This window comes from Xenopus tropicalis, chromosome 6 (assembly GCF_000004195.4).
Source record: "Xenopus tropicalis strain Nigerian chromosome 6, UCB_Xtro_10.0, whole genome shotgun sequence".
NCBI classification, from domain to species: Eukaryota; Metazoa; Chordata; class Amphibia; order Anura; family Pipidae; genus Xenopus; species Xenopus tropicalis.
Genome location: NC_030682.2, coordinates 48,461,780 through 48,486,828, shown reverse-complemented (window position 1 = coordinate 48,486,828; position 25,049 = coordinate 48,461,780). Strand labels below are relative to the sequence as shown.

The 25,049-nt window shown below is 38.6% G+C and overlaps 1 protein-coding gene across 1 annotated transcript; it reads right to left on the bottom strand.

The window, feature by feature from the left end:
- Positions 1–1,357: 1,357 nt before the first annotated feature.
- cmc1 (C-x(9)-C motif containing 1) lies at positions 1,358–24,352 on the bottom strand. The gene is made up of 4 exons (NM_001114070.1): positions 24,260–24,352; positions 16,213–16,305; positions 3,301–3,391; positions 1,358–1,550 (listed from the first exon to the last, which is right to left on the bottom strand). The coding sequence occupies exons 1-4, from the start codon at positions 24,276–24,278 to the stop codon at positions 1,430–1,432; spliced, it is 324 nt and encodes a 107-aa protein (NP_001107542.1). The 5' UTR covers positions 24,279–24,352; the 3' UTR covers positions 1,358–1,429.
- Between the last annotated feature and the right edge of the window lie 697 nt (positions 24,353–25,049).

Here is a 25,049-nt window from a genome sequence, read left to right as displayed (position 1 = left end):
TTTTGCAAGCTTTAAATTAAACTTTACCAGAGCTGATACTACATGAGTATAATGCTACAGCATGGACATGTGACACAAACCGGTTACCTTCACATGTGTAAAACAATATAACGTGAAATTAAGCAGATTGGTTCACATATGGATACTCTATTTCCAGATCTGGGGGATCATTTAGTCATGCAGGTCATGAAATATTTCTTTTTACAATGTTGAATTAATTATTACAAGGGTGGTTCACTTTAAATTTAACTTTTAGTATGTTATAGAATGTCCTTTATCTTCATTATTTAATTTTTATAAATTTTTAATTATTAGCCTATTTCTTCTGCATCTGTCCAGCTTTCAAATGGGAGGAAACTGACCCCAGCAGCCAAAAAAACATTTGTTCTGTGAGGCTACAATTTTATTGTTATTGTTACTTTTTTTTTTGCTATTCGTGTTCCAGTCTTTAATTCAAACCACTTCCCGAGTACTAAGGTAAACAAGGCCTTAGCAATCACATAGCTGCTGAAATTCCAAACAAAGAGCTGTGGTACAAAAAGCTAAATAGCTAAAAGAAAAACCTACTGCAAATTGTCAGAATATCTGTGTATGTCATACTAAAAGTTAATTTAAAGGTGAACAACACCTTTAAGCAGTGATACATAGGTATTGTGAGTTCAGGCTCGTCCCCACTGCCAGGGGCAATCGATGATTCACAAAGTAAAATACGGTACAGCACTCTGAAATGGTGAAAAAGGTGAATTTTATTTCTGCCAAAGGCTAGACAACCACCCTTTATCAAGCCTACTTACTGTGTTACACACTCGCTATAAATCGGTGTAATAGGGGAAGGGGTAAACCTACTCCATCCATTTCCCCAAACACTACATTTCCCATAGTGCTCTGTGAAACAGTTGTCATATATAGATATCAACTCCATCTTTGCACACACTTTCAGATAAGCTACCATTCCTATGCCTTAATACTGTATGTCCCTTACTGTATATCTGCACTTACACAAAGCAGTCTTCTACTCTGGTGTGCAACTTAAAGCTGCAGTCTTCTCTTTGTACCCTCCCATGTCCACAGACACAACTATGGGAGCACGGCTAAAATATATAGCCACAATACTTTAGCAAACTGAAATCAAATGAAGGGGCAGGAAAAGTACTGAAGTTTCCACACATTCCAATAAGGTGCTCGGCCGTATGTGTCTCGGCCCTGCCCCATACTGCGGCACGTAGAACTCTTACAGCAAACACTTCTATATAGATATCATCATGGTATTTGCCTAAATGAGTTCCTGCCTATTTGAAACAAAAATAATTCAATGCGGATATAGAAGCCGAGAATAAAAGCAGCAGATAAACAGAACTTTTTTTTTACAAAAGAAACATTTATTATAAGAAACTAGAAATGGGGAAACACTCAGGAGAAGACAGTTTGATTATATACTATTTGGCACTTTCTCTTGCCTTTTCTTTGACGAGATTCCTGTTTTTTGAAACTCTTCCCTTTCTTTTAAATATTCCTGCTTGCATTCTTCATATAAAGCCGGATCTTTGTAGCTTTGGGAATAAGAATACAACACAATGGCAATAAGGAAGCAGCAGTACATCTATAGGGAATCCATTTTGAATTACAAGTTTGGGATCTTTTACAGGTTTGGGATGCATTATCCAGAAACCTGTTATCCAGAAAGTTCCGGCTCCAGAAAGGTCCCATACCTGTATCTGAAATGCCTGGGACCTGGTTTTCTGCATAAGGGATCTTTCTGCCATTGACTGTGACATGATCTCGACAGGTTTTAGATAAAGCGTTTTCGGTTTCGGAATTGTCCCAGTTTTGTTGCATAATACATCTTGGAAAGTTAAGATTTAAAAAAAGAAAAAATGCCTCCACATATTTGCTAAAAAAAAATCTTTTAAACATAAACTAAACCCAATAGGATTTTTTTTGCTGAGTTTGTGCTGTACAAGGTTCTGTTTTACTATTACAGAGAAGAATCATTTGCTTTAATAGACAGGAGCTGGTAATTAGGAGCTTTCTGGATAATCAGTTTCCAAATAAAAGATGTATATATACACATGTAAAATATAATACAGAAGAATTCCCTCTCCTACAAGTTCCAGTTCTTTACTCTCCTGTTCTGTAACTGAATTGCCTCCTTTCTGCTGCCAATTCCCTGCTCATGGAACCAGAGATAGTTGCAAGTGAAGAACGCGGAGTAGTGATCCAGGTGCTGTGTATAAGTATCAGCCAGGAGTGTGTACATCACTGTGTTAAGTGCTAGTAGCTATGCCTTTTTTGCCTAAGTTTCACTGTGATATTGGCATTATCAGTTGGAAAAGAATATATGTAGGGTTGTATGTATGTATATATGTATATATATAGTTGCTTTATGTGCCTAAACAGTGGCCTCTCTCTCTTTACTTCAGCTTGCCTCTATGTCAGGGGCCACTACACAATCTCATCATATTCCCTTTATATTTGTCTGGTGTGTATATGCAAAATCTTAAATAACAAAGAGAAAGGCCAGAATACTATTTGACAGGAAAGTGTGACTTGCTCCTGTGATTGGCTGAAAGTCATTATAAATTTAGGCTATTACTGAGAATAGCTTCCAGGCAATTTTAGTCTTCTGGGATCCCCTCTGTTTGATGGCAATTTCCCCCCACTGCAGAGCATGTAGCCTTAAATATTCTCCTCAGTTACCACTTCCATATCAATACCAATACTATTTCTGCAACACTGTACAGGGTACGTATTGAGGAAAATTGTTTCCCCCCACCAGAGATGTGGGATAATAGAGCTTGCATTTGAACTGGGGGAGACTATTCTCCACCCCCGGCACTATGCCGCCCGCTCTGTGAGGGAGCTCCTGGTGTGGGCGGCCATTCTGGGACACAAGCATGCAGAATAGTGCAGCCTCTGTTAGCCTGATAGGTGTCATTTAAGTCTGTTTCCTTTCTGACAGGGCTGCTTTTAATGTATGCAAATTCTTCATTAACTACCCCTATTGGAAATAACTGAAGGAATCTTACAGATATTTCTGTTTAGTATATATGGCCTATTATCTACTAACCATAAAGAAAGAGGGTTTTCCTGTTACAGGGTTAAGGATTTTTATTTGGGCTAGCACATGAGAGGCAATCTGAATTACAAGACTGTCCCTAGTTAATAATCATGTTTAAATCATGTATGATATTTGCACTAAAGGAAACCAAAATTTTTTATTTTATTATTATACTTTATACAATGTTTGCACAGTTTTTAAGGCTATTATATATAAATATCAAAACAGAAAAGTCAACTTACTGAAGAGTCAGGCACTCCTTCAGCGCTGCGTTTTCATTTCGGCATTTCACCACCATCAGGAGGCCACTCTCCTTGCAACATTTTGTAAAAGCTGGAAAAAAATACACAAACCAGCATGGTACTGAATTTATTGTTCAATACTGCAGTTCAGACACAACAACCTGCAGTAAATAACTGCATTATGGCATCTGGCTTACATTTTTTCCCTGTCACTGCATTGCAAGTCTGTGCTTTATGTACTGCTGCAAAAGCATTGTAGCTCAGGTACAAAAAGGCACAGACACATGTCAAGTTCAGTCTTTTACCCATATAAATTCCATGTACTGTAGCATTCAACTGATCCACAAGAGGAAAGAATGAATCACATTTGTGTCACAGTAAATTAATATTTTATATGGAGCTATACCTGGATGAAAAAGTTAATTATGTAAAACATGTGAATTATATGATTAAAATGGAGTCTATGGGAGATGGCCTTTTTGAAATTCAGAGCTTTCTGGGTAGCGGGTTTTTAGATAATGGATGCCATACCTGTATATGTATTAACACATGTATTTATTTTTCTTCTCTACCTTTATTGTGTACTAGCGCAGCCAGTATAAACTTTTTGATGTTATATAGGGCCATTATCATTTTCTTGGTTTTCCAACAGTAATGCCACCTATACAAAGGGGGGGGAACACTCTAAGGCTAAACAAATTAATAGTAAATTAAAATGGAAGTGCAATGGGCAAATCTGCCAGGTCACATTGCACTTGCAAAATGTCACGCAACATAAATCATACAGGCCACAAAGCACTCTTTTACTAACCTAATAAGTGTGAATGTAAACTTCCCCTTAAAACTATAAGGAAAAATACTGTAAGGAGGGTGTACAAAAAGCAAATTTCTGTTCTGGTGGTTAAAGCTATTAGTAGCTGCTGCCTCACACCTTAGAAGAAAAGCAGAAGAAAAACTATTCTGGGTGAAAAAAGCGGCTCAAGCTGCCATTTCTCATGCCACATTGTTTCTGTGGTTTCTCTGGACAAGGGCACATACACAGACACATACCAACCACACTCACATGAAAAGAAATAGTATATGTTGTATTTCATATAGCCGATATATATCGATATATTACAGATTGCTGTGTATTGACCCTAGGGCCAAACGATTACATTAGCTCAATATCACCCACCTTAGGTGGGCATATCAGGAAGCAATCTGCTAATTTAGTGACTTCGGCAAGCAAGCAGATTGCACCGTGTATGGCCACCTTAACTTGTATAATATGGATCCAAATGAATTGTTGATTGGTTGCTATTTACAATTGTTCAGGTGCAATTTAGCCATGTTAGTAAATCAGATCCATTGCCACTGGGTTGCTAAAATTTCTAGATTACGGTTTTTGCAGTCTCTTAGTTGTACTGTGTAGTAACACCATGAAGGCATTACAGAGCAGGGCAGTGAAGTATCACCAGGCCCCAAAGAACCAGTGGTAAAAAAGAAGCTGGAAGGATTGTGTCACAAATTTTGTCACACCATCTTTACACTCCCACCTTTTACTATAATTAACACAATAGCAGTAACCAGCTTCATGTTTAAACTCTCCCAGTCACAGTCAGGTGATCCCTGTCAAGTATGAATGCTGGAAAGCAGGTTGCGGGTAAAACTTATTTAAAGGGGAAGGAAAGGCAAAGTCACTTGGGGGTGCCAAAATGTTAAGCACCCCCAAGTGACTTTAACTGCTTACCTTGTACCCCGGGCTGGTGCCCCTGTTAGGAGAAAATAGCACCAGCCCGGGGCACCTGGAGCGCAGCGCTTCCTCCTTCCGCTTTCCACTTCCTAAACTGCCGGTGGCCGGGCATGCACAGTAGAGCGAAAAAGCCGACTTAAATGTTTAAGTTCGGCTTTTCACTCTACTGCGCATGCGCGCGCAGCGAAGCCGGAAGGAGGAAGCGCCGGCAGCTACCCCGGGCTGGTGCTGTTTTCTCCTGACAGCGGCACCAGCCCGGGGTAAAAGGTAGGCGGTTAAAGTCACTTGGGGGTGCCTAACATTTTGGCACCCCCAAGTGACTTTACCTTTCTTTTTCCTTTAAATGCTATCATTCTTAATGAATAACATGACTCTTGGTAAGACTGGCCAAAGTACCACAGGACATTGGTTGGCCCTCACCAAACATGTAGAGCTGCCCATACTCATTCTATATGCCACACTGTCTTTTGGCTTATCTAAGTACACTGACTTAGGTAGTAAAGTTCAGCTAATAATGATATTTGCACTATTGCAGTTTTTCTATTTTCTCTTATGTCTACTACCAAGCCAGAGTTTCCTTTATGCTCACCAGAACTGTGAAATAGAGCTCCAATCAAAAAGGATCTAACATTTTTGGTTCCTTTTTATTTTCACCATTTCAATAGTGGACTTTTTAAGTGCTTTCTGTTACTATACATGACAAAACCTAGCAGGCTGGATTAAGCCGTTTTTGAGAGTCATGAAAATCCATCTTTTTAAACCAGTCAAAACTATCCAACTATGCTGTTATGGCCAGAGGATCCTATGTAATCTACCATGAACCCTCTATAAAATAACCACGTTCAAACACTTTTGACACAGGCTCCATATTTACAGAAATAAACCATTCAATCGGAATCCTTTTACATATATAGATAAAATATTTGGCACCAGAATGACTATCGATACATTTCTATGCACTGCAGAAGACATATGAGTTCTAGTGACTGCATTGCCACCGAGACATCACACCGATTTGTTAAAAACAAACACAACATATAGAGCGCGCAGTGGAACTCTCTGCTGTGCCCTGGTTGCAGCTAAAAACTTCTTTACAATTCTTCTTCTTAATAGCTGACCCTACTGAGGTGTCATCTCACATGTATATTATCGCAACACTTCAGATATTGTGATCACACTCTTCAGATAAATGGAAGTGTTTGCTATGAATAGGGAGGGCTACTCTTATTTATTTATTATTCTGCATGCTGAGCAGTGATATGATTTGCAGGCATTAAACAAAGAGCATCCGAGGTAGAGTCGGCTGAACAGCTGTAGGCGCACAGCAGAGGCCTCTCACTTTCTAAGGACAAGTTCCCATGCCGGCCTATTGCTCAGCTTGTTCAAATACCATCTACACATTCACCAGCATTATCATCAGCGGAGACTGCAACTCTGTACTGAACCCATAGGCCATTTTTCAGCATACAGACAGTTAAATGCTTGTAACCTAGCTGCAAAACCTGTAAAGGATGCAAAAAGCAGATTCCAAAAGCAATTTCATGACAAAGCTAGCATATCTTTAATTTGGTGTCAGATCAAGGCTGATTAGGTTGTAACTCCCAAACATAGTCTGTGCAAGTGCTCAGAGAAGCTTTAGTAGGTGCAATTAATGAGCCACGAAGGTAAGAGGATCAGCAGTCAGAGTATATCACATATTGCACTGCATTACTCCATACTGAAGCGCACAAGCTACTTGGTATTTGCGACGTATTACAGATGCCAACCAGGCCTAGATTGATCGCGGTTCAGTTGACATGACTGAATATCTAAAATATCTGACTTAATTAATTCTTACCTGATTAGGATGAGGCTGATATTCAAAGTAAATCAACTGTCCAGTCAAGTAGAAATCAATATTTCTGATTTTACTTTTAAATCACTTTCATAAATAATAACATGCCTGCCTACATGAGGAGGGTGCGTTCTGCAAACGCTATCCGGTTAGAGTATGCATAGCACAGCTGATTAAAGAATTATTCTAATTTGCGCACGGGTATATACAAGAATGAGATTAATCTAAATATTGGGAGCTGGAACAAAGTCATTAATTTGGTGGCCAAAATAAATAAATAAAACAGGATGTTTCGGAGATAGCAGCAATACACTGCCACTGCAAGACTGCACAACTTAAGGGATCTCTTAAAGAAACAGGACTGCTTAAATTTAACTTAAAGTTTAAAATACTGAATGTTTTCATTATTATAAAATTAGACGTGAAGCATCTGTACTGCCATAAATAAAGTTTCCCTCTTTATTTCTGCTTTCAGGCAGGGCCATTAGAGGCTGGGCGCCCTAGGCAACCCAGGCAGCCACCTCGGCCACGAAGCCACCCACCAAGTGCGCACACACACACGCACATGCAAGGTGACATCAAGGGGGCAGTACACAGTGACAAAAGAGCACAGACTAGGGGTAGGGAACAGAAGTACCTGATTACTGTCCCTTCATCGTCGTGCCCTAGGCAGGTGCCTTTTCTGCCAACCCCTAGTTCCGACCCTGAGGGCCGTATTTTACTATTTCATAAAATTATACTTTTTCAGTAGTATTTGCTATTGGGTACTCCTAAATAGAAAATTGCTATTTTGAGAATTAAGGGCCGCCTCCTGGGATCACAGGATTCACAGTGCACACAAACAAGCCAAGGCACATACATGCTAGGCCACAACAGCCAATAAATGGGCAGAGTTCTGGCTTTTGCTTTCATACTTCTTACTGTTACAGTTAGAGCTGCATTATTTCTGGTCATATTATCTCTGAGGGAGCACACAGCCCATCACTAAATAGTGGATCAAGACGACCTCCGATCCCACCTGAGTGCCACTCAGGTGGTTACTGTAGTTTTTAGTGCAGGCACATGGTGCAGTGTAGGAAAGTGGATTCGCTTCTCTTAGCCTGACTGAAAAACACAGGGCTGAGAGAAGCGGATATATGCACCGTGTGCCCTTGCCCTTAGCGTTAGTAACCTTGGCTCATGCATGTTTATTTAACCTATTTTTAACAGTGCAATAAGATGTTCACAGCAAGAATGTTAACAGAGCCCACTTCCAAATGTAATAAGTCAGACTGGGGGTTGCAGGGGCCACCGGGGCTACCATCCAGGGGCCCCGCACCCCCCAAGGTGCCCCCGCCTGCCACATCCCCCACCGCACCTGACTAAACCCCAGCAGGGGCCACCTCCTGAGTGTGCATAAGTGAAACGCGTCAGGGGAGCAGCAACAGGCATCGGGTCTGGGCCGCTGGGGCCCACTGGGTTTTTTCCTGGCGGCCCAGTCCAACCCTGAATGTAATTGAAGACTTGTTAATTGCTTTAATTGTCACTTCTGGGGGATTTGTTGCATAAAGGATAATTTATTAATACATATTAATGCACTCCCAGGGTGCCTTTTGGCAGGCATTCGGTTTTCTGTATTTTGTATAGCTGTACTCCACACTATATTTGTACATACAAACTTTCAAAAAATCACTTTTAAATGTCTTCTTTTTCTCTGAAATGAGTGCAAGCTTCTTACTTTACTTTTAAACAGTGAAGAATGAAAGCACTGTTCCCGAAGCAACTTGGGTAACAACTCTGATTTATTCCTACCGGAGTGTCTTGCACCTGCTGAACACTATACACAGGACTGAAGGACCACTATAACTACCTGCTCCAGTCTTCACAGATTTGAGGGATGCATTCTCCTAACTCCAGTTTTCAGATCTCTCCATTAATGTTTAACAGGATTTACATCTGAACCCCTGTTCCCTGTTGTCTTTAACCAACCCTGTTTGCTTTTTTAATGTGTGCTTCTGTTATTGTCCTGATGGATGGCCCCTGATCTTTGATGGATACCAAGTTCTCTGACATTGCCTTTACCATTGCACTCCAAAATGCCTTGGTAAAATCTCAATTTCATAATGCCCATGAAGAAGGGAGTTTTCCAAAGGGATGGATTATTACAGACAGGCCATTTCTGTGTCCACAGGGTCTATTTATTGATTTGGGGGGTGGAAATTATAGCTTAGCTTTACACTACTGTTAACCCCCATCATTTAGGAATAAACATAATTAATATATTGTTGAAGGACTTAATTCCAAAAGAAACAAGTGCAACGTATTCACTATTCTTTAGAAAGCATATCCACAATAGTATATGTGATATGCAGACTGTGAATATAAAAATGTAATTCGGTAGATGAATGACTGGTTCCAAATGTCAGCTTGTTGAAATTGATATTCATTAGGGTACTCTATACCTGAATAGGAGCATTTGGGCAGTGCAGTCTTTATCCCAGCCCCAGCTGGTTATGGTTGAAGGTTAATGCTTTACCACATTCTGTTCAATTCTCCATCCCAATTAGTTCTCCAGATCTATAGCTGTGAGCACCAAGTGTCCATGCTCAAAAGAAACTAATTAATGCTAGCAAATGAGATCAACTCCAAGGATCCAACAGCCAAACTCTTAGTTAAATGCTCCTTGTTAATAGGAAGTGTAGCTGTCAATAACTGCTGTTGGTGGCTCTAATGAGCCCTGTTTCTTTCATTGAAAGTGATTTCATTTCTTTTTGTCCTTAGAAAAGCTGCTCCATTCCCTTAAAAAAAACTCCCTACAAGCAGAGTAATGGTGATGCTAGCTCTTTAGCTTAATTCTTCTGATAAGCTGGGTTGAGATGACATTGGAAATCAAATGGAATAAAAGTTCACTCTGAAATTATATTTTGCACACTGCAGTGAAAGTGCTGGACTAAACCCAGCTGCTCCTACTAATATCAAATATATTTTATGCATAAGCCATTTTTGTGGTTTTACCACGTTAAAAGCTGTAGATAAGATGAAGCCAATTCTTCTTTGACATCAATAGCACGTAAAAATTCAGTTTTCAGCCCAGCACAGTGCCTCCCGCAGTCTACTAGATGCAACATTCAGCAAATAAAGCTAAAATGGCACAGATTACTTAGAGGCACATTTATCAACAATCTGATTTTAGTGGTTCTATGGGGTTATGTAATAAACAGCACCATGTTTGCCCAGGTGTAGTAACCCACTGGTCACATGTTTAAATGCAAACATCTTATTGGTTGCTATGGGTTACTGCTCTGGTGCAATTTTAGTGCCTTTTATTTAAACCACAAATAAACAAATTTCCACTAAAAACATGAATCTCTAGTCATTTAATAAATTTGATCTGAATATAAAAAGCACAAACAAATTAAAATGCTACAAAAGAATAATGAAAAGAACACGAAATTCTGTGCATTTATGAATGGAAAAAAAAACTCTAAAACCAGATTGTTACAATTTGGTTACAAGACAGCTCCCATTGACTTCTACAGCTTTAAGATGGTGTATTTTTACATTTTTTTTTTTTTTTTGGCAGATATACTAAAAATCAGATTTTTTTGGTTTTAAAAATCACATTAGCTCCTGGGAGTTTTTTTTTGAATAAAACAATTCAAACAATGATGTGTTTATTAAGAGTCATGATAATTTGTAATCATAAGTTGATACAAAAGTTTTGAATTTTGTGCTATTTTTATGCAAAATATTCAATGTTGTTTTCTCAAAAAATGACATAGCAAATAATTCACTCTACAGTTTAAAATGTTAATCTTGAACCAACAAATGTATTTTTTTTAGCTGTAATATTGCTGTGTAGGCAGCCATCTCAGTGCATTGTGCCTCAGTCTGAGCCTTTAGAAAGAGCCAGTGCTACACAAGTAACCTATTGTTTCTCCTGCTCCCATGTTACTGGAGGAGTCCCAAGCTGGACTTGGATTTCTTACAATTGAGTGCTATTCTGATATCTACTGGGATCTGCTTCTTGCTCCCTTCCCATTGTTCTGCTGATCGTCTGCTTGGAGGGGGGTGATCTCACTCCAGCTTGCAGCACAGCAGTAAAAGTAAAGTGTGACTGAAGTTTATCAGAGCACAGGTCACATGACTTTGGCATCCTGGAAAAGAAGACTATGGCTAGCCCCAGATGAAATTTGGAAAAAACGGATTTCAATGCAGGATTCTGCTGAAGAAGCTCTATTAACTGATGCGGTAAAAAAAACCAAAAAACTTGTTTTCCCATGACAGTAATCCTTTAACTTGGATCGCCATATGATAATGCTCACCCCAAAATAAGTGCAGTTATATGGTTAGCATGTCTGGTGCAAAGGACACATCCACTCCTTTGGCAGCAGACAAATTTACCAGGGGCTATGTTTTATTTCCATTAAAGGAGAACCAAACCCTAAAAACCAATATGGTTAACGCACCATCTTGAATTTGTTTTAGAAGTGTCAGTGACACTGAACATGCTCAGTGTGCTCTGGGCAGCTGTTGAGAAGCTAGGTTTAGGGATCATTGTGAATCATCAAGCAGGGATTTGCCATTCATAGATGTTGATACTACAGGGCTGACTATTAAAGGAACAGTAACACTAAAAAATAAAAATGTTTTAAAATAATTAAAATATAATGTACTGTTGAAATAAACCTACAAAATTTCATTTGGTGCCTTTTTGCAATTAAAATATAACCTTTAATTTAATCAGTTTAAAAATAGGGAGTAATCACTCCTTCATAAAATCGGATCCACAATTACTAAGAGAAAAAAATCAATGATTCATTAAAAACAATTCTTTATGAGTGCGGAGTTTATATTTATATTATTCTCATTAGAAAATTGCCCCGATGTTCCCAACAGTTCATCTCATATTCAGGCCAATTTACTATTAATTCCAACAATTTTAAATAAATTCATTCCACCACTCAAGGTGCCTATATTTAGTTCTATAGCTGCTCACAGTATAGGGGAAACCACTTCTTTTAAGTCAGAACGCACAGTCAACAGAAAGTCACAGGTTAGGGGTCTATCAGGGGTTAGGAAAGCTAGCAATTAGGCGAGGTATATAGCCCCTGATGAAGTCACATGCTTGTGACGAAACGCGTTGGGCGGACCTTAGGAATGGGCGCCTGTAGTTCTGTCTGGATGGGCGCAGCTTAGTGACGTCAAACTAAGCGCGCCTTAGTTTAGCTCGAGGGGGAACGGCGCAGATACGCGAGGTTGGGGGAGTGGGGAGGAAAGTGGTTACAGTGCGGCTAGCAAATGCCGATTAGGGGACTGGATGTTGTGCAGTTTATATTGGTGGTGGCGTGATTGAGATGCCACGTGGATGCTTGTTTATTTGGAACAGAACAGGCATCGCCATTATTTAGCAGTAAAAAACTGTGCTGTAAATTGTTTAATACGAATCTGAGTTGGGTACACAGCCTGGGGGAGGGAGAAAGCTGTAGGGCAGCGAATTGGGGGATAGGGACCAGGCTGTGTAGATAATTCGGGTAACTATATACCTCGCCTAATTGCTAGCTTTCCTAACCCCTGATAGACCCCTAACCTGTGACTTTCTGTTGACTGTGCGTTCTGACTTAAAAGAAGTGGTTTCCCCTATACTGTGAGCAGCTATAGAACTAAATATAGGCACCTTGAGTGGTGGAATGAATTTATTTAAAATTGTTGGAATTAATAGTAAATTGGCCTGAATATGAGATGAACTGTTGGGAACATCGGGGCAATTTTCTAATGAGAATAATATAAATATAAACTCCGCACTCATAAAGAATTGTTTTTAATGAATCATTGATTTTTTTCTCTTAGTAATTGTGGATCCGATTTTATGAAGGAGTGATTACTCCCTATTTTTAAACTGATTAAATTAAAGGTTATATTTTAATTGCAAAAAGGCACCAAATGAAATTTTGTAGGTTTATTTGAATAGAGGTAGTAAATACCAGGTGTACAGCAGTAATGAAATTGTAGCCGGATCTTTTGTTTATTGCTATATAATGTACTGTTGCCCTGCACTGGTAAAAGTTTTGTGTTTGCTTCAGAAAGACTACTGTAGTTAATAGAAATAGCTGTTGTGTAGCCATGGGGGCAGCCATTTAAATTAAAAAAAGGAGAAAAGACACAGGTTACATAAAAAGATAACAGATAAACTGTGTAGAATACAATGGTAATCTATGCTACTTATCTGTTATCTGCTTAGTAACCTGTGCCTTTTCTCCTTTTTTTCAGTTTAAATGGCTGCCCCCATGGCTACACAGCAGGGTATTTATATAAACTGTAGTAGTGTTTATGAAGCAAACACACAGCTTTTACCAGTGCAGGGCAATAGTACATAATATATTAATTATATTTATACACTTTCATTTTTTGGTGTTACTGTTCCTTTAAATTCTAATGAAAATTGCACTGGTTTTGAGCTGTCACCTAATGAGAATCTGAATTACTAATCACCAGTGTGCTGCTGTGTGTTGTTACTTCTTTATATACAGGAAGGGCCGGTTTAAGAAATCATAAAACAAACTCCACAAACTTTTTCCCCTCGGGGGGGTTTATGTACAGTACAATTGCTGGAGCTGAAACCATTAAGCCGTCATAAATCCGACCCTTAGCACAGGTAAGTGACAGCAGCACAGAGCATGTGCATTAAATCAGATGAAAAGAATGTGGGAAGCTACTGGGGGCATATTTGAAGGCACTGATTGAAACTGCTGTGGTTGACTTGGGTTTGTACAGAAGCCTAAAACACTGTGCAGCATATATTCCCTGCTTTTTTATTAAGCTTTAGTTCATCTTTAATTTTGCTTTATTACAGTTCTTAAGAACTAACCTACCTGACTTGAGTGCACTCTCAGTCCCAAAGATCTTACTGTTTTCTGTTTAATCAACAAACTAGTTACGCCTAAAAAATACCCTCATTTTGAAAATACTTATTTGTCATGTGACCAATATCAAGCATTGATAACAGCAAATAATTTAAGGCTGCTTTGGGAAGTTATTGGACTATGAACTGAACTGAAAAGATCATGTTCTTTAACACAGCACTCTTTTTAAGAATAACTTGGGTTTGCCCACACACACAAGTGTTTTGATTGCCAATGCCCTCCAGTAAATGGAGTGATGACAGATGGACCTTGGTGGGTAAAACAATCAAGCTACTGAATATTATTATAAATACCTTTCACAATCCATGAATATATAACTCAAATTCGTTGACAGATCTTAAAACAGGCTTCTCTTGTTGTTTTCCTCATTACACCTCTTTAGACTTACTCCCTTGCTTCTGAGTGCTGTCTTGCATTACTGCTCTTTGGACAGTCTCCCCTAATGGTCCATTGGATTTAGTCAGTTTTGCTCATATTAGGCTCCATTGACAGAAAGCCCATATTACAATGTTAAGTGTTTTGGGGCATGGTCTTGGTTTGACAAGGGTCCCTTTCCGATGCCCTAAATTTACTTTAGGGCAGACAGGGGTTGTAGTGACCAGCCCTTCCTTTACCAGCAGGCTTGCACATTTTCTCTTGGTACAGAATGCTAATACTGCTATAGTTTTCAGGTTTATCATACAAGGCCAATAAAAAAACAATGTTAGTAAAAATATCATATGATATACATAATTTATTTAGATAGTTATAAGTTTCAAGGTACAACCTCACTTTTATTCCAATTGGAAAATGATTAGAAATTGATCAGATTAGACACAATGGCCACATTTTTATATTCCCAGGTATCTAAAACTTTTCAAATGTGGTTACATCATATCTTAAGACTGTCTGTTATAATCATGGCCATTTTATAGAACTAGGTGTAACTGAAATTCACCCTCTGGAGTTGAGACCTAGAAGAACACAATTTAATTCAAATTTGTTTTTTGACACATAAAAAATATTTTGGTCTTTAACCACTGTCTCCTTCAGGGGACACAAAGGTTCTTCACCATTGGGTGATGTACTGAACACATTCATGTTATTGAAACCATGGTTGACACTGGCCTGGTTTCAACAGAGGCATGCCTGAAGGAATAGTGTGGACAATCATTTCTACTAAATATCATTGTAAGCCCTAGGAAGAATAGGTGTAGGGGGGAAATGGGTGGTTTAAAACAACATTTTTTGAAACACTTTGGCATTTCCTATAAATTGTACTACTTGTAATAAGGATTTGTACTATTGTTAGTGTGAAACTTACTATTTAAAGGGATACTGTCATGATTTTTATGGTATACTTTTTATTTCTAAATTACACTGTTTATATAGCAAATAATTCACTCTACCATTTAAAATGTTATTTTTGAACCAACAAATCTATTTTTTTTTTTTTTTAGTAATATTGGTGTGTAGGCAGCCATCTCAGTGCATTGTGCCTGATTCCGAGCTTTCAGAAAGAGCCAGCGCTACATATTAGAAGTACTTTCAGGTAACCTATTGTTTCTCCTACTCCCATGTAACTGGAGGAGTCCCAAGCTGGACTTGGATTTCTTACTACTGAGTGCTATTCTGATATCTACTGGGAGCTGCTATCTTGCTCTCTTCCCATTGTTCCCATCACTCCAACTTGCATCTCTGCAGTAAAGTGTGACTGAAGTTTATCAGAGCACAGGGTCACATGGTTGTGGCACCCTGTGAAATTTCAAAAGTGAATATAAAAAAAAATCTGTTTGTGCTTTTGAAAAACAGATTTCAATGCAGGATTTTGCTGGAGAAGGTCTATTAATTGATGCGTTTTGAAAAAAACATGTTTTCCCATGACAGTATTACTTGAAATATGTAAGAAATTTAACATATAAGCAATTTACAAACTATTCAGAAATACATTACCCAGAAATATATCATGTATAATATGTTGAATTAAAAAGCTGTTAATTATTCAAAAGAGCCTTTTAAAATAAAGTTTTCTAATTACATCCAGTCCGTTAACTAAAGGGGAGGGGTAGAATCTGTCATATGTTTAAACATTCCCTCTGGAGTTAAAATCAACATGAACAATAAACCATTATAAAAAGTGAAAATTAGGCCTTCACACAAAGAAATAATAGAGAAAATAAAATGGTTTACAAAAGAATTAAAAAAGCACTCACTAGGGAAAGATGGCACATATATATTTACTGCCCATTATGTATAAACATCTTGATTTTGTAGAAATAAACCCCAGTTCCTGGTATTAAATATAGTGTTTAAAAAAAACTCTCATAACAAATGTTTAACCTACTGATTTTTTCTATATTTATTTCTATAAAACCTTTTCTGTACATTAAGATGGACAAAATGCAGAAGGAAAAAATCATGTAACTAAAAAATAAAAGTCAGTTCTTGAAAGTATGGCTTACCTTCTACTTTATCAGAACACAACACTCTTGCCTTCTCTCTCATGATCTTTGGAATAAGAACATCTTTTTCCACATGCCGCAGAAATTGATCTTCTGCAATAAAATAGTGCATTTGTTCCTTAATTCGACAGTATAAAGTTGTAGCATCTGCATTTCTTACATATGGAAAGTTTTAGATGCATCTGTTTTAAATTCATATTCATGTAAAATAAAAATAAAAAAAAACACGAAACGAGAAAAGAACTAAAGCTTAAGTCTCATTATTCTCTCATTGTGTAGGAATCAATTTTCACCTTCTTCACTAGCTGAATTTGTTAGGCATTATTTTGCCTTAAGACTCTTCATCCTCATAATGTGGTAGCAAAGAATAATGATACAATGGTATATGACACAAATACGAAATGACTCAAACAAGATTATCCATCAAAGACTACAACACATGTAATACTAATACATTAATAAAGTGCCAGAATTTTTCAGCAGTCCTGTATGTATGAAGGGGCATCAGTAAGCAAGGAATGTCAAAATTATGCTGATTTCCAGCATTGTTTCTACTAAGGACAGTTAAATGTGATTGAAGTGTTGTACTACATACACTGCTACAGACATCAAACATCAAAAATGATGTGGGTAGGTTGGCCTTTAGAATGGGCCAAAAATCTCAGTCTAAAAACAAGTAAGGAAGCAAAACGAGGAATAAAAAGTAAAACTCTTGGTAAAGACTTGGGGCAGACTTTACAGATTAGCATCAATGGATGCCTGAGTTCTTAGTGCCTAACTAAGCCATAAAGAAGAATAAGATTATGTTTAATTAGAAGAGAATGGTAGAGGTTGCTATGATATGTAGGCAGAACTGGCAGCTGCTGAAGCATCTATATACATCTAAACTAATGGTGACAGTTGCTGTACCTATTTTTCACTGGTATGTATGTCCAGGAAAGAACGGAAGAAGTTTACTTGAATTGCCTCTGCTCACTTTTATACAAAGAAGAGCCACTGTTATTTGAATAGGTAATTAAGTCTATGCCTTAGGTAACTTAGAGCTTTAAATTACCTCATCATTAAGTAGGACAAAAAGGGAGATAAACACCTCCCTGCCTCAATTGAACAAGTCATATACCATGCATTAGGGCAGTGACACATGGGGAGATTAGTCGCGCCACGACAAATCTCCACTGTAACGGGCGACAAATCTCCCCGCAATGCCATCCCAACGGCTAGAATGTAAATCGCTGGTGGGATTGCATACGAGTTGCTGACTGTCCCACAGTCACCCAAAGTTGGGCGACTGCAGGACATCGCAGCGACGCGTATGTATGTATGTATAACTTTATTTATAAAGCGCCACAAGGGTACGCAGTGCTGTACAGTCTTACAGAATACAAAATTACACACAGGGAGGACGAGTGATATAATAAAAAAATACAATAAATACATATATGTATATATATATATATATATATAAGTGCCATGTGGTATGAGACACAGTGGGAAGGAGGTCCCTGCCCCGTAGAGCTTACAATCTAAGTGGTTGGGTAACATACAGGCACAAACTGGAAGGTAAGAGTGCATCAGGTATGGGCAGGTAAGAGTGCATCAGGTATGGTATGCGATCCCACCAGTGATTTACATTCTAGCTGGTGAGATGGCATTGAGGGGAGATTAGCCTGCGACAACGGAGATTTGTTGCGGCGCGACTAGTCTCCCTGTTTGTCACTGCCCTTAGATGCACGGGTACGAGATTCTCTTATCTACACCTGTTCCTAACCAACCTTATCTCATCCTGGAAGCAACCTGGCCAGATAAAGGCTTTTAGAACTTGCACCATCCTGCCCCATCTGATGACAGATGATATAGAGAAATGAGCTCTCCTGTGGCTGAGTAAGCTGTAAATGGATAAGTGTCTTGGTCCTACTTTAGACCATGAGCCAGGCCTGTATTCTAAATAATCTTGGCAAACTAAATTGATTCCTTGACTATCTGTGGAAAGATCAGTCTAAATGATACAACTTTGGTGTTTCAAGCACCTCTGAGGTGGAAGCAATCCTGAGAAACGCATGCATTTTTAAAAAATCATACTTTTGTGCCAATAATGCCTGAATTGGCACTGAAGTGGTCTTGCAGGCAAATGAGATTTTCCACAAAATATGGTTGCAAAGTGACCTAGATCCATTAATTTGTATATTTTAGACTCCAATTGCAGCCATATCCCTATAACACGGGGGTTCTTAACTTCAAAACTATACTTGCATATAAATTGCTTACATAGCTAAAAAAAAAAAAAATACATTAGCAAAATCTAATGCTAGGTTAATTTGTGTTGAATGTGTTGATTAGATAAATCCTAAACATAGCTATGAATATTTAGCTCTAGCAGGAACATAAAAGAATTAAACAAGAACCAGTTATTGCTTCAGTATACCCACAAGCAATATACCACCAATAAACTGCATATGTTGAGAAATCTTGCAAAAATAAAACGTATATATATTTTTTTTATCATTTACCTTTTCATTTCAGCAAAGACATGCTAAGTGTGAGAGTTATAGCAAATATAGAATCAAGGTAGATGAAGAGGACTAGGAAGGTCCTAAAGGGTAAAGATATCTTGTCATTGCAGCATCCTAAACCATTTTCTTCCTTATGCATATAAATAATACATTCCCTAGCCACATTGGGGAATTCTTTACATTTGTGAATATGGGTCATAGGGTTACATAGATTGTCACAATATTAGTTAATGTCTATACCTAGCCAGTTGTCACCTGTGTTGATGTTTTGGTGGTTTCTGATTACCCTAATTTAAGCTTCTCAACAGCAGCTGAAAGCATACCAAGCATGCGCAGCGCCATGGCACCCAAAAGATTCCCTAAAGAGATCCAAGATGGGGAGCTGCAAAAATGAATAATGAGCATTACTCATTACTATTATAGATCTTATGAAGTAAGGTAATAAGGAAGCAGCAATCTTCTTTAGTTTAACACCCTATATGCTGTATAACTTGCATAACTTTGCAGTGTTAATACATTTCTCAGTTAATTCAAGTTTTATATGGTTTCATCACAACCACCAAACCTCAGTCTCTCTGAACATTCCTGGACTTAGAGGCAGGGTGCAATGGCTTTAAAATGTACTGATGCCCATTTAAGTCTAAGGATTTTGTAATTTCCTTACTAATAAAATCCCTATAATAGTTGGCTCCGGATATGGTCTGTATATAGCGGGTGGGGTGCTGGAAGAGGGAAATCCTTATTGCCAAGGGGTTTTAGGTAGGATTTTTGTCCATAAAAGGGAGAGAAATCCAGGTTTTAGCCCTTTTTGCACTCCACTTACTGCAGTGGTGGATAGTGTCAGAGTAACTTAGGCAGAGTAACCTAAAAGTAGGTTTATAAATTGCTATATGAATACGTAGCACTAAACAGTTTTACAGAGTAGAAAAGTATGCACAGGGAGGACAAGCATAATAACAAATAACAAGCATAATAATAAATAAGCATAACTGTACATTGATTATGTGCCCTATGCTAAAAGACACAGTAGGAAGGAGGTCTCTGCCCCTTAGAACTTACTTACTTACTGTCTAAGCGGGTGTTTAACACACAAACACAAAAGGGAGAGGGTACAAAGGTTTGGGCATTGGTCCTTTAAGTGCCAGGACCAGCCACATGCTGCTGTGCTCCAAAAATGGGATCTGACTTTCTTTTTGAAGAGATTTAGAGAGTGTTCCCTACAGAGGAATTCTGGGAATGGATTCCTGATACAAAGAGCTGCAAGGTAATAAGTAGCTAAGATTAAGCTTTATTGCAGGGGAGAGAGAGGGGAGAGATGTGAGAGTCTGGGAAACCGGTAAGTAGGAGATTGAAGTAGACTAAACAGGATTGGATAAGGCCATACATTAGTCTTTAGCACTGCAGTGGCATTAACATGGTTACAAAAGGAAAGGTACTGTTTCAAGATAACCCCCAGGCAGCATGCTGAATGAATGGGACTAATAGTCATGCCATCAATAGTAATGATAAAAGATGGTGAAGGGACAGATTTGGGTGGGAAGACAATGAGATCAGTTTTAGCTATGTTCAATATGAGGTGGTATTGGTACATTCAGCAGGAAATGACAAGGAGACCTTTAGAGATCTGAGTATGAGTGTCAGAGTTTAATAAAAGAGGTTGTCTAAGTTGTCTAGGTTGTCTAAATCATCTGCATATATGTGATATTAAGGCCAAATTAAGAATTAAGGTCCCCTACAGAAAGAGCATATAGGCAGAACAACAGAGGGCCAAATTAAGCTGAACTGGGGAAGAAAATTTGTTATCGAAAGCAACAATGAAGGAGCAATTAGAAAGGTAGGAATTCCAGATGCTAAGTGAACAGATAATTTGCACCCAAATGCAGTGGTCAGCCATTTAAAAAACAAAGGATAAGTGCAGGAGAATTAGAATAGAGTAGGGTCCTTTGGCCTTAGCAGTCTCAAGACAATTTGCATCAGTTATAAGACCATCTCAGTGGAGTGTGCAGGTCAAAAACCAGACAGCGTAGGGTTCAGAAGATTCTGGGTTCACAGAAAGTAAGTGATGCAAAAAAAAGCCAAGACATTCCAGGAGTTTAGAGGCCAGAAGCAAGAGAGAGACGGGGCAATAGTTAGATATACAGGCTGGGTCTTGCGTAGACATTTTTAAGTATAGATGTGAGTACAGAAAAAGGTATTCAGCGAACAGCGACAAGCTCTACCAAGGACAGCAGATTGGTCAGTGACCTAAACATCCGCCGCCAATGTAGGGGCTGACAGAGACAGAAAGATCCCAAAGAAGAGCACTGCTGTGGGTCCTTCTACCAGTGATACTACCTACAAGGAAGTGATTCAGGAGTGAATGTACTAAGTGAATATTCCGTTTGCCATCTTCAACTGGTGTGTGGGAAAGTGGCAAGTGTGCTGAAGTAGAAAGAACTGAAGTTTCTAAATTGTGTTTCGGCCTTATAAGAAGAAAACCCACTTTAGATACTCATGGCTGTTAATAGATCACTTAATTAGCATTGCTATGCCTTAGGCTCCAAACTAGGGTGCCAGTTTCATGAGACTTGCTATGTTTAATTAACAGTGGAGAGCACTGAGCACAAATAAAATAGCAATACATAATAAAGAGAAACTAACAAAAACGAAGCAACTAAGGTTACAAACCTAGAAATAAACATATAAACAACATGTTATGCATACAAATGAAACACAGAATTCACTTAAATTGATGGTTTTCTCCTTTGACTAAACGTCTTAAAATACATTAACCACATTTTAAAGAATATGAGTTAATATGAGATATACACCATAATTGACAACCCCCCCATTTGCAAGAAATAATGAATACTATATGGTGCTAGTTTAGCTTTGAGCTAAAAATTATCATTATCTTCAAAAATTGCCCCTTTAATGGAGCTCCCTATAGATCTGCTATGGTCCCCGACTGTATTTTAGTTAAGGATGGTCGTGTCCTAACTATCCCTGCCAGAAGCACAGTATGAGGAGGATAGCCAGTTTCAGCCTTGCATTTATTCAAGCAAACACAGGCTTATGTTCCTTATCAGGTCCACCTAGTCGCTGATCCTATCCTACAGTGCAAGTGCCAAGTGCAGCTCTCTCCTCTCTCCTGCGCCCCTCCCTTAGGAATGTGTGATCTGAGCCAATCAGCAGGAAGCTTCCTCATAGTCTTACAAACTACGCATGTACACTGGTCCTGGTCTTGGTGCAGGAGAGAGGCATTATGAGAGCTTTCTTTACAGAGCTCAGCATTATTTTTCCTAGGAGGCTTCTGATCATCTGAATGGGAGAAATATAGGGAGACTTAAGGGCACTATTGAGAGAACTGAGGGTATGCCTGCAGCTTGAGATTAACTCTTTATTAGCCTTTCCTTCTCCTTTAAAAAAACATAAAGGTGTGACAGTGTCAAGACACCTGAAGAAGCCTACATGGCGAAACGCGTCAGGTGTGACACTCTTCCTACAGCCCTACTGGATGATCGTGGAGGAGTCAGAAGCATGGTGTCCTTCCATTTACCACAGTTCAAGACTGATGTGGTATTTTTTACTCAAGCAAGGAATGGGTTTGATATCTACACATTCATTGCTGTTTTGGCTTAAGTCCCAAGTGCCGCAAGCTGCCCTGCACAGTCTAGAAAAGGAGGAAGCAAGAAGTGAAACAGATGGGTGGGACTAGTAGGGTCTTTGGAAGACATTTTCAATAAGTCAATTCAAAGCACAACTTTTTTTAGCCCATCCCTTCTATATTTAGAGGAGTATAATGCACTGGCACATTCTTATTTTTACACAATATAAAATCATTTTCTCATCTTTTCGTGTTGGTTTAAGCGAGAAATGTGGTGGGGAATGCATGACCTTTATTTGATTTAAAGAGAACAGAAAGACAAACAATTTTAACACATTATTACATTTTGCTACTTAAAATAAGCATATATCCATAATACACCCAATAGAAAATGTATTTCTCATAAGAGAACTTTATGTAAGCCCTTTCTTAAAGGAGAACTAAACCCTAATAATGAATATGGCTATACAAATGCCATATTTTATATACTGAACTTATTGTACCAGCCCAAAGTTTTCAGCATGTTTGCGGCAATGATCCAGTACACAGGGGGTCACCATCCTGGAAAATGTCTGCAACACTTACATGCTTAGTGGGCTCTGAGTAGCTGCTGAGGAGCTAAGTATAATCATTGTCGCAAATTATCAAGCAGAAAATGAGGTTGGCATGTAATATAATTTTATGCTACAATGCTGATTATTAGATTCTGATGCTAATTGCACAGGTTTCAGAGTTGCCATGTAGTTATAATCTGTAGTAATTATGTAGCCTTATAGTGTGTTGTGTGTATATTGTGAGTAAGTCCTTAAACTCAGTAAGTGACAGCAGCACAGAGCATGTGCAGGGAATCAGCAGAAAAGACTGGGACATCTTCAGATTCACAGTTCTTACCTGCTAAAGGGCTGTGGTTGCCATGAGCAGATACAGAAGACCAAAACACAATGTACAATATTTCTAACCTACTTCTTTTGCTAGACTTTAGTTCTCCTTTAAATCTACCTTGCTTCTTCTAGGTTGCAATAAATATTTATAATATACTAAATCACAGGAACCATGATGCATTGTGAAGGGCATCACTTATCCACCGAACATTTACAAATATTTAATAGGATTTGCATTATTTCAGACTTAAATACAGAAAGGGGACTTTTGTAATCAAAGTGTATGCCTTGGCCTCATTAAAGGAACAGTAATGCCAAAAAATGAAAGTGTATGAAAGTAATTAGAATATAATGTACTGCTGCCCTGCACAGCAACTTTGTTTATATAAGAAACTTATATAAACAAAGTTGCTCTGTAGCAATGGAGGCAGCCATTCAAAGGAGAAAAGGCACAGGCACATAGCAGATAACAGATAAAACACTATTGTATTCTACAGAACTTATCTGTTATCTGCTATGTAACCTGTGCCTTTTCTCCTTTTTTCCAGCTTGAATGGCTGCCCCCATGGCTACACACCAGCTTATTTATATAAACTATATTAGCGTTACTGTAGCAAAAACACAACCAGTGCAGGGCAACAGTGCATTATATTTTAATTGATTTAAAAAACTTTCATTTTTGGTGTTACGGTTCCTTTAAGTAGCACTTGCCAATCACATGCAATTAGCTTTGAACTGTCAGCAAGTTGGAAAATGAAAGCAAAGCCCTGATTGGGTAACAGTGCTTGTGCAATTTAACACAAATACTTGCAAATTACACCCCATGCATCCCCTAATCTGGTTTTAACATATATAAATCTACAAAATATATGTGGGAAATGAAATCAAACAGGCTGCCAAGTCCCAAAACGAACGCATTCAGGATACGTGTTGAGAATCAACAACGTAACAAACTCACTGCGGAACATCAGGTTTAAACAGAAACACAAGAACACAAAACAGGGCTTTATTGTAATACGAAAGAATCATATTTGTAAGTACATAAGCACACACTTTTCTACAGTGCTTACCCGACTTAGCAGAATCCATGGTGAGGAACGTAAAATAAAACTCAAAATGACTTGCTATAAAGACTCGCTTGGATGATGCTAGCACATAGTTACACAAGGAAGCGAAGCACCAAAGGCATGCCTGTCACCTTCCACGGTCACCATACCCCGCCTCGCCATGTGACTAACTACTTCCGGGGACAAGCGATTTGGAACGCCCCTAGGGCGTGGCCTCCTAGTGTGCAGTAGATAGAACGGCGCTTGGGTTAGGTTTAGAGCAGAGGTGGGCAGAACAAGGAAGAGTTAGTTGTGTGTGCGCTTCTTTCTACAATATTTATCGCTGGAATAGACGTGTTGTAGGTTGCTGGTGCCAGTATAGGAACATTGATGTTACAATAGAAATTCGAAGGTTTGTTTTTCTCCTGAGAATAGTTTCATGATAAAAAAAAAGCTGTAATGAAAAAATGTTGATTTCGGGTGTCCAGTTTTAAAGAGCCCCTGCACAAAAACTAATAAGCAGAAAGAGTCAATATGGCCATATCTCCAACTGTGTTATATGGGTATAGTTGCCACCTTTACTGGAATATTTATCTTTGTTCCCTGTTAATCAAATTGGCATGAAGCGTCTTTTTTATCGTCCGGGCTGGTGAAATACAGTCCTAGTGGCAAGTCTATGGGCGAGATGCCACCAGGCTCCTACTGGCAGTGTATAGGGGCTGATTTACTAATCCACGAACGGTCGGAAGGCGTCCGAATGCGGTTTTTTCGTAATGATCAGTATTTTGCGATTTTTTTCGTAAATCGTCGCGAC

Coding starts and splice junctions, on each gene's coding strand:
- cmc1 (NM_001114070.1), bottom strand. Junction 3,392..16,212: donor GTGTTCTGATAAAGTAGAAG/GTAAGCCATACT, acceptor ATTTTTTTCCAG/CTTTTACAAAATGTTGCAAG. Junction 1,551..3,300: donor AAGGAGTGCCTGACTCTTCA/GTAAGTTGACTT, acceptor TTATTCCCAAAG/CTACAAAGATCCGGCTTTAT.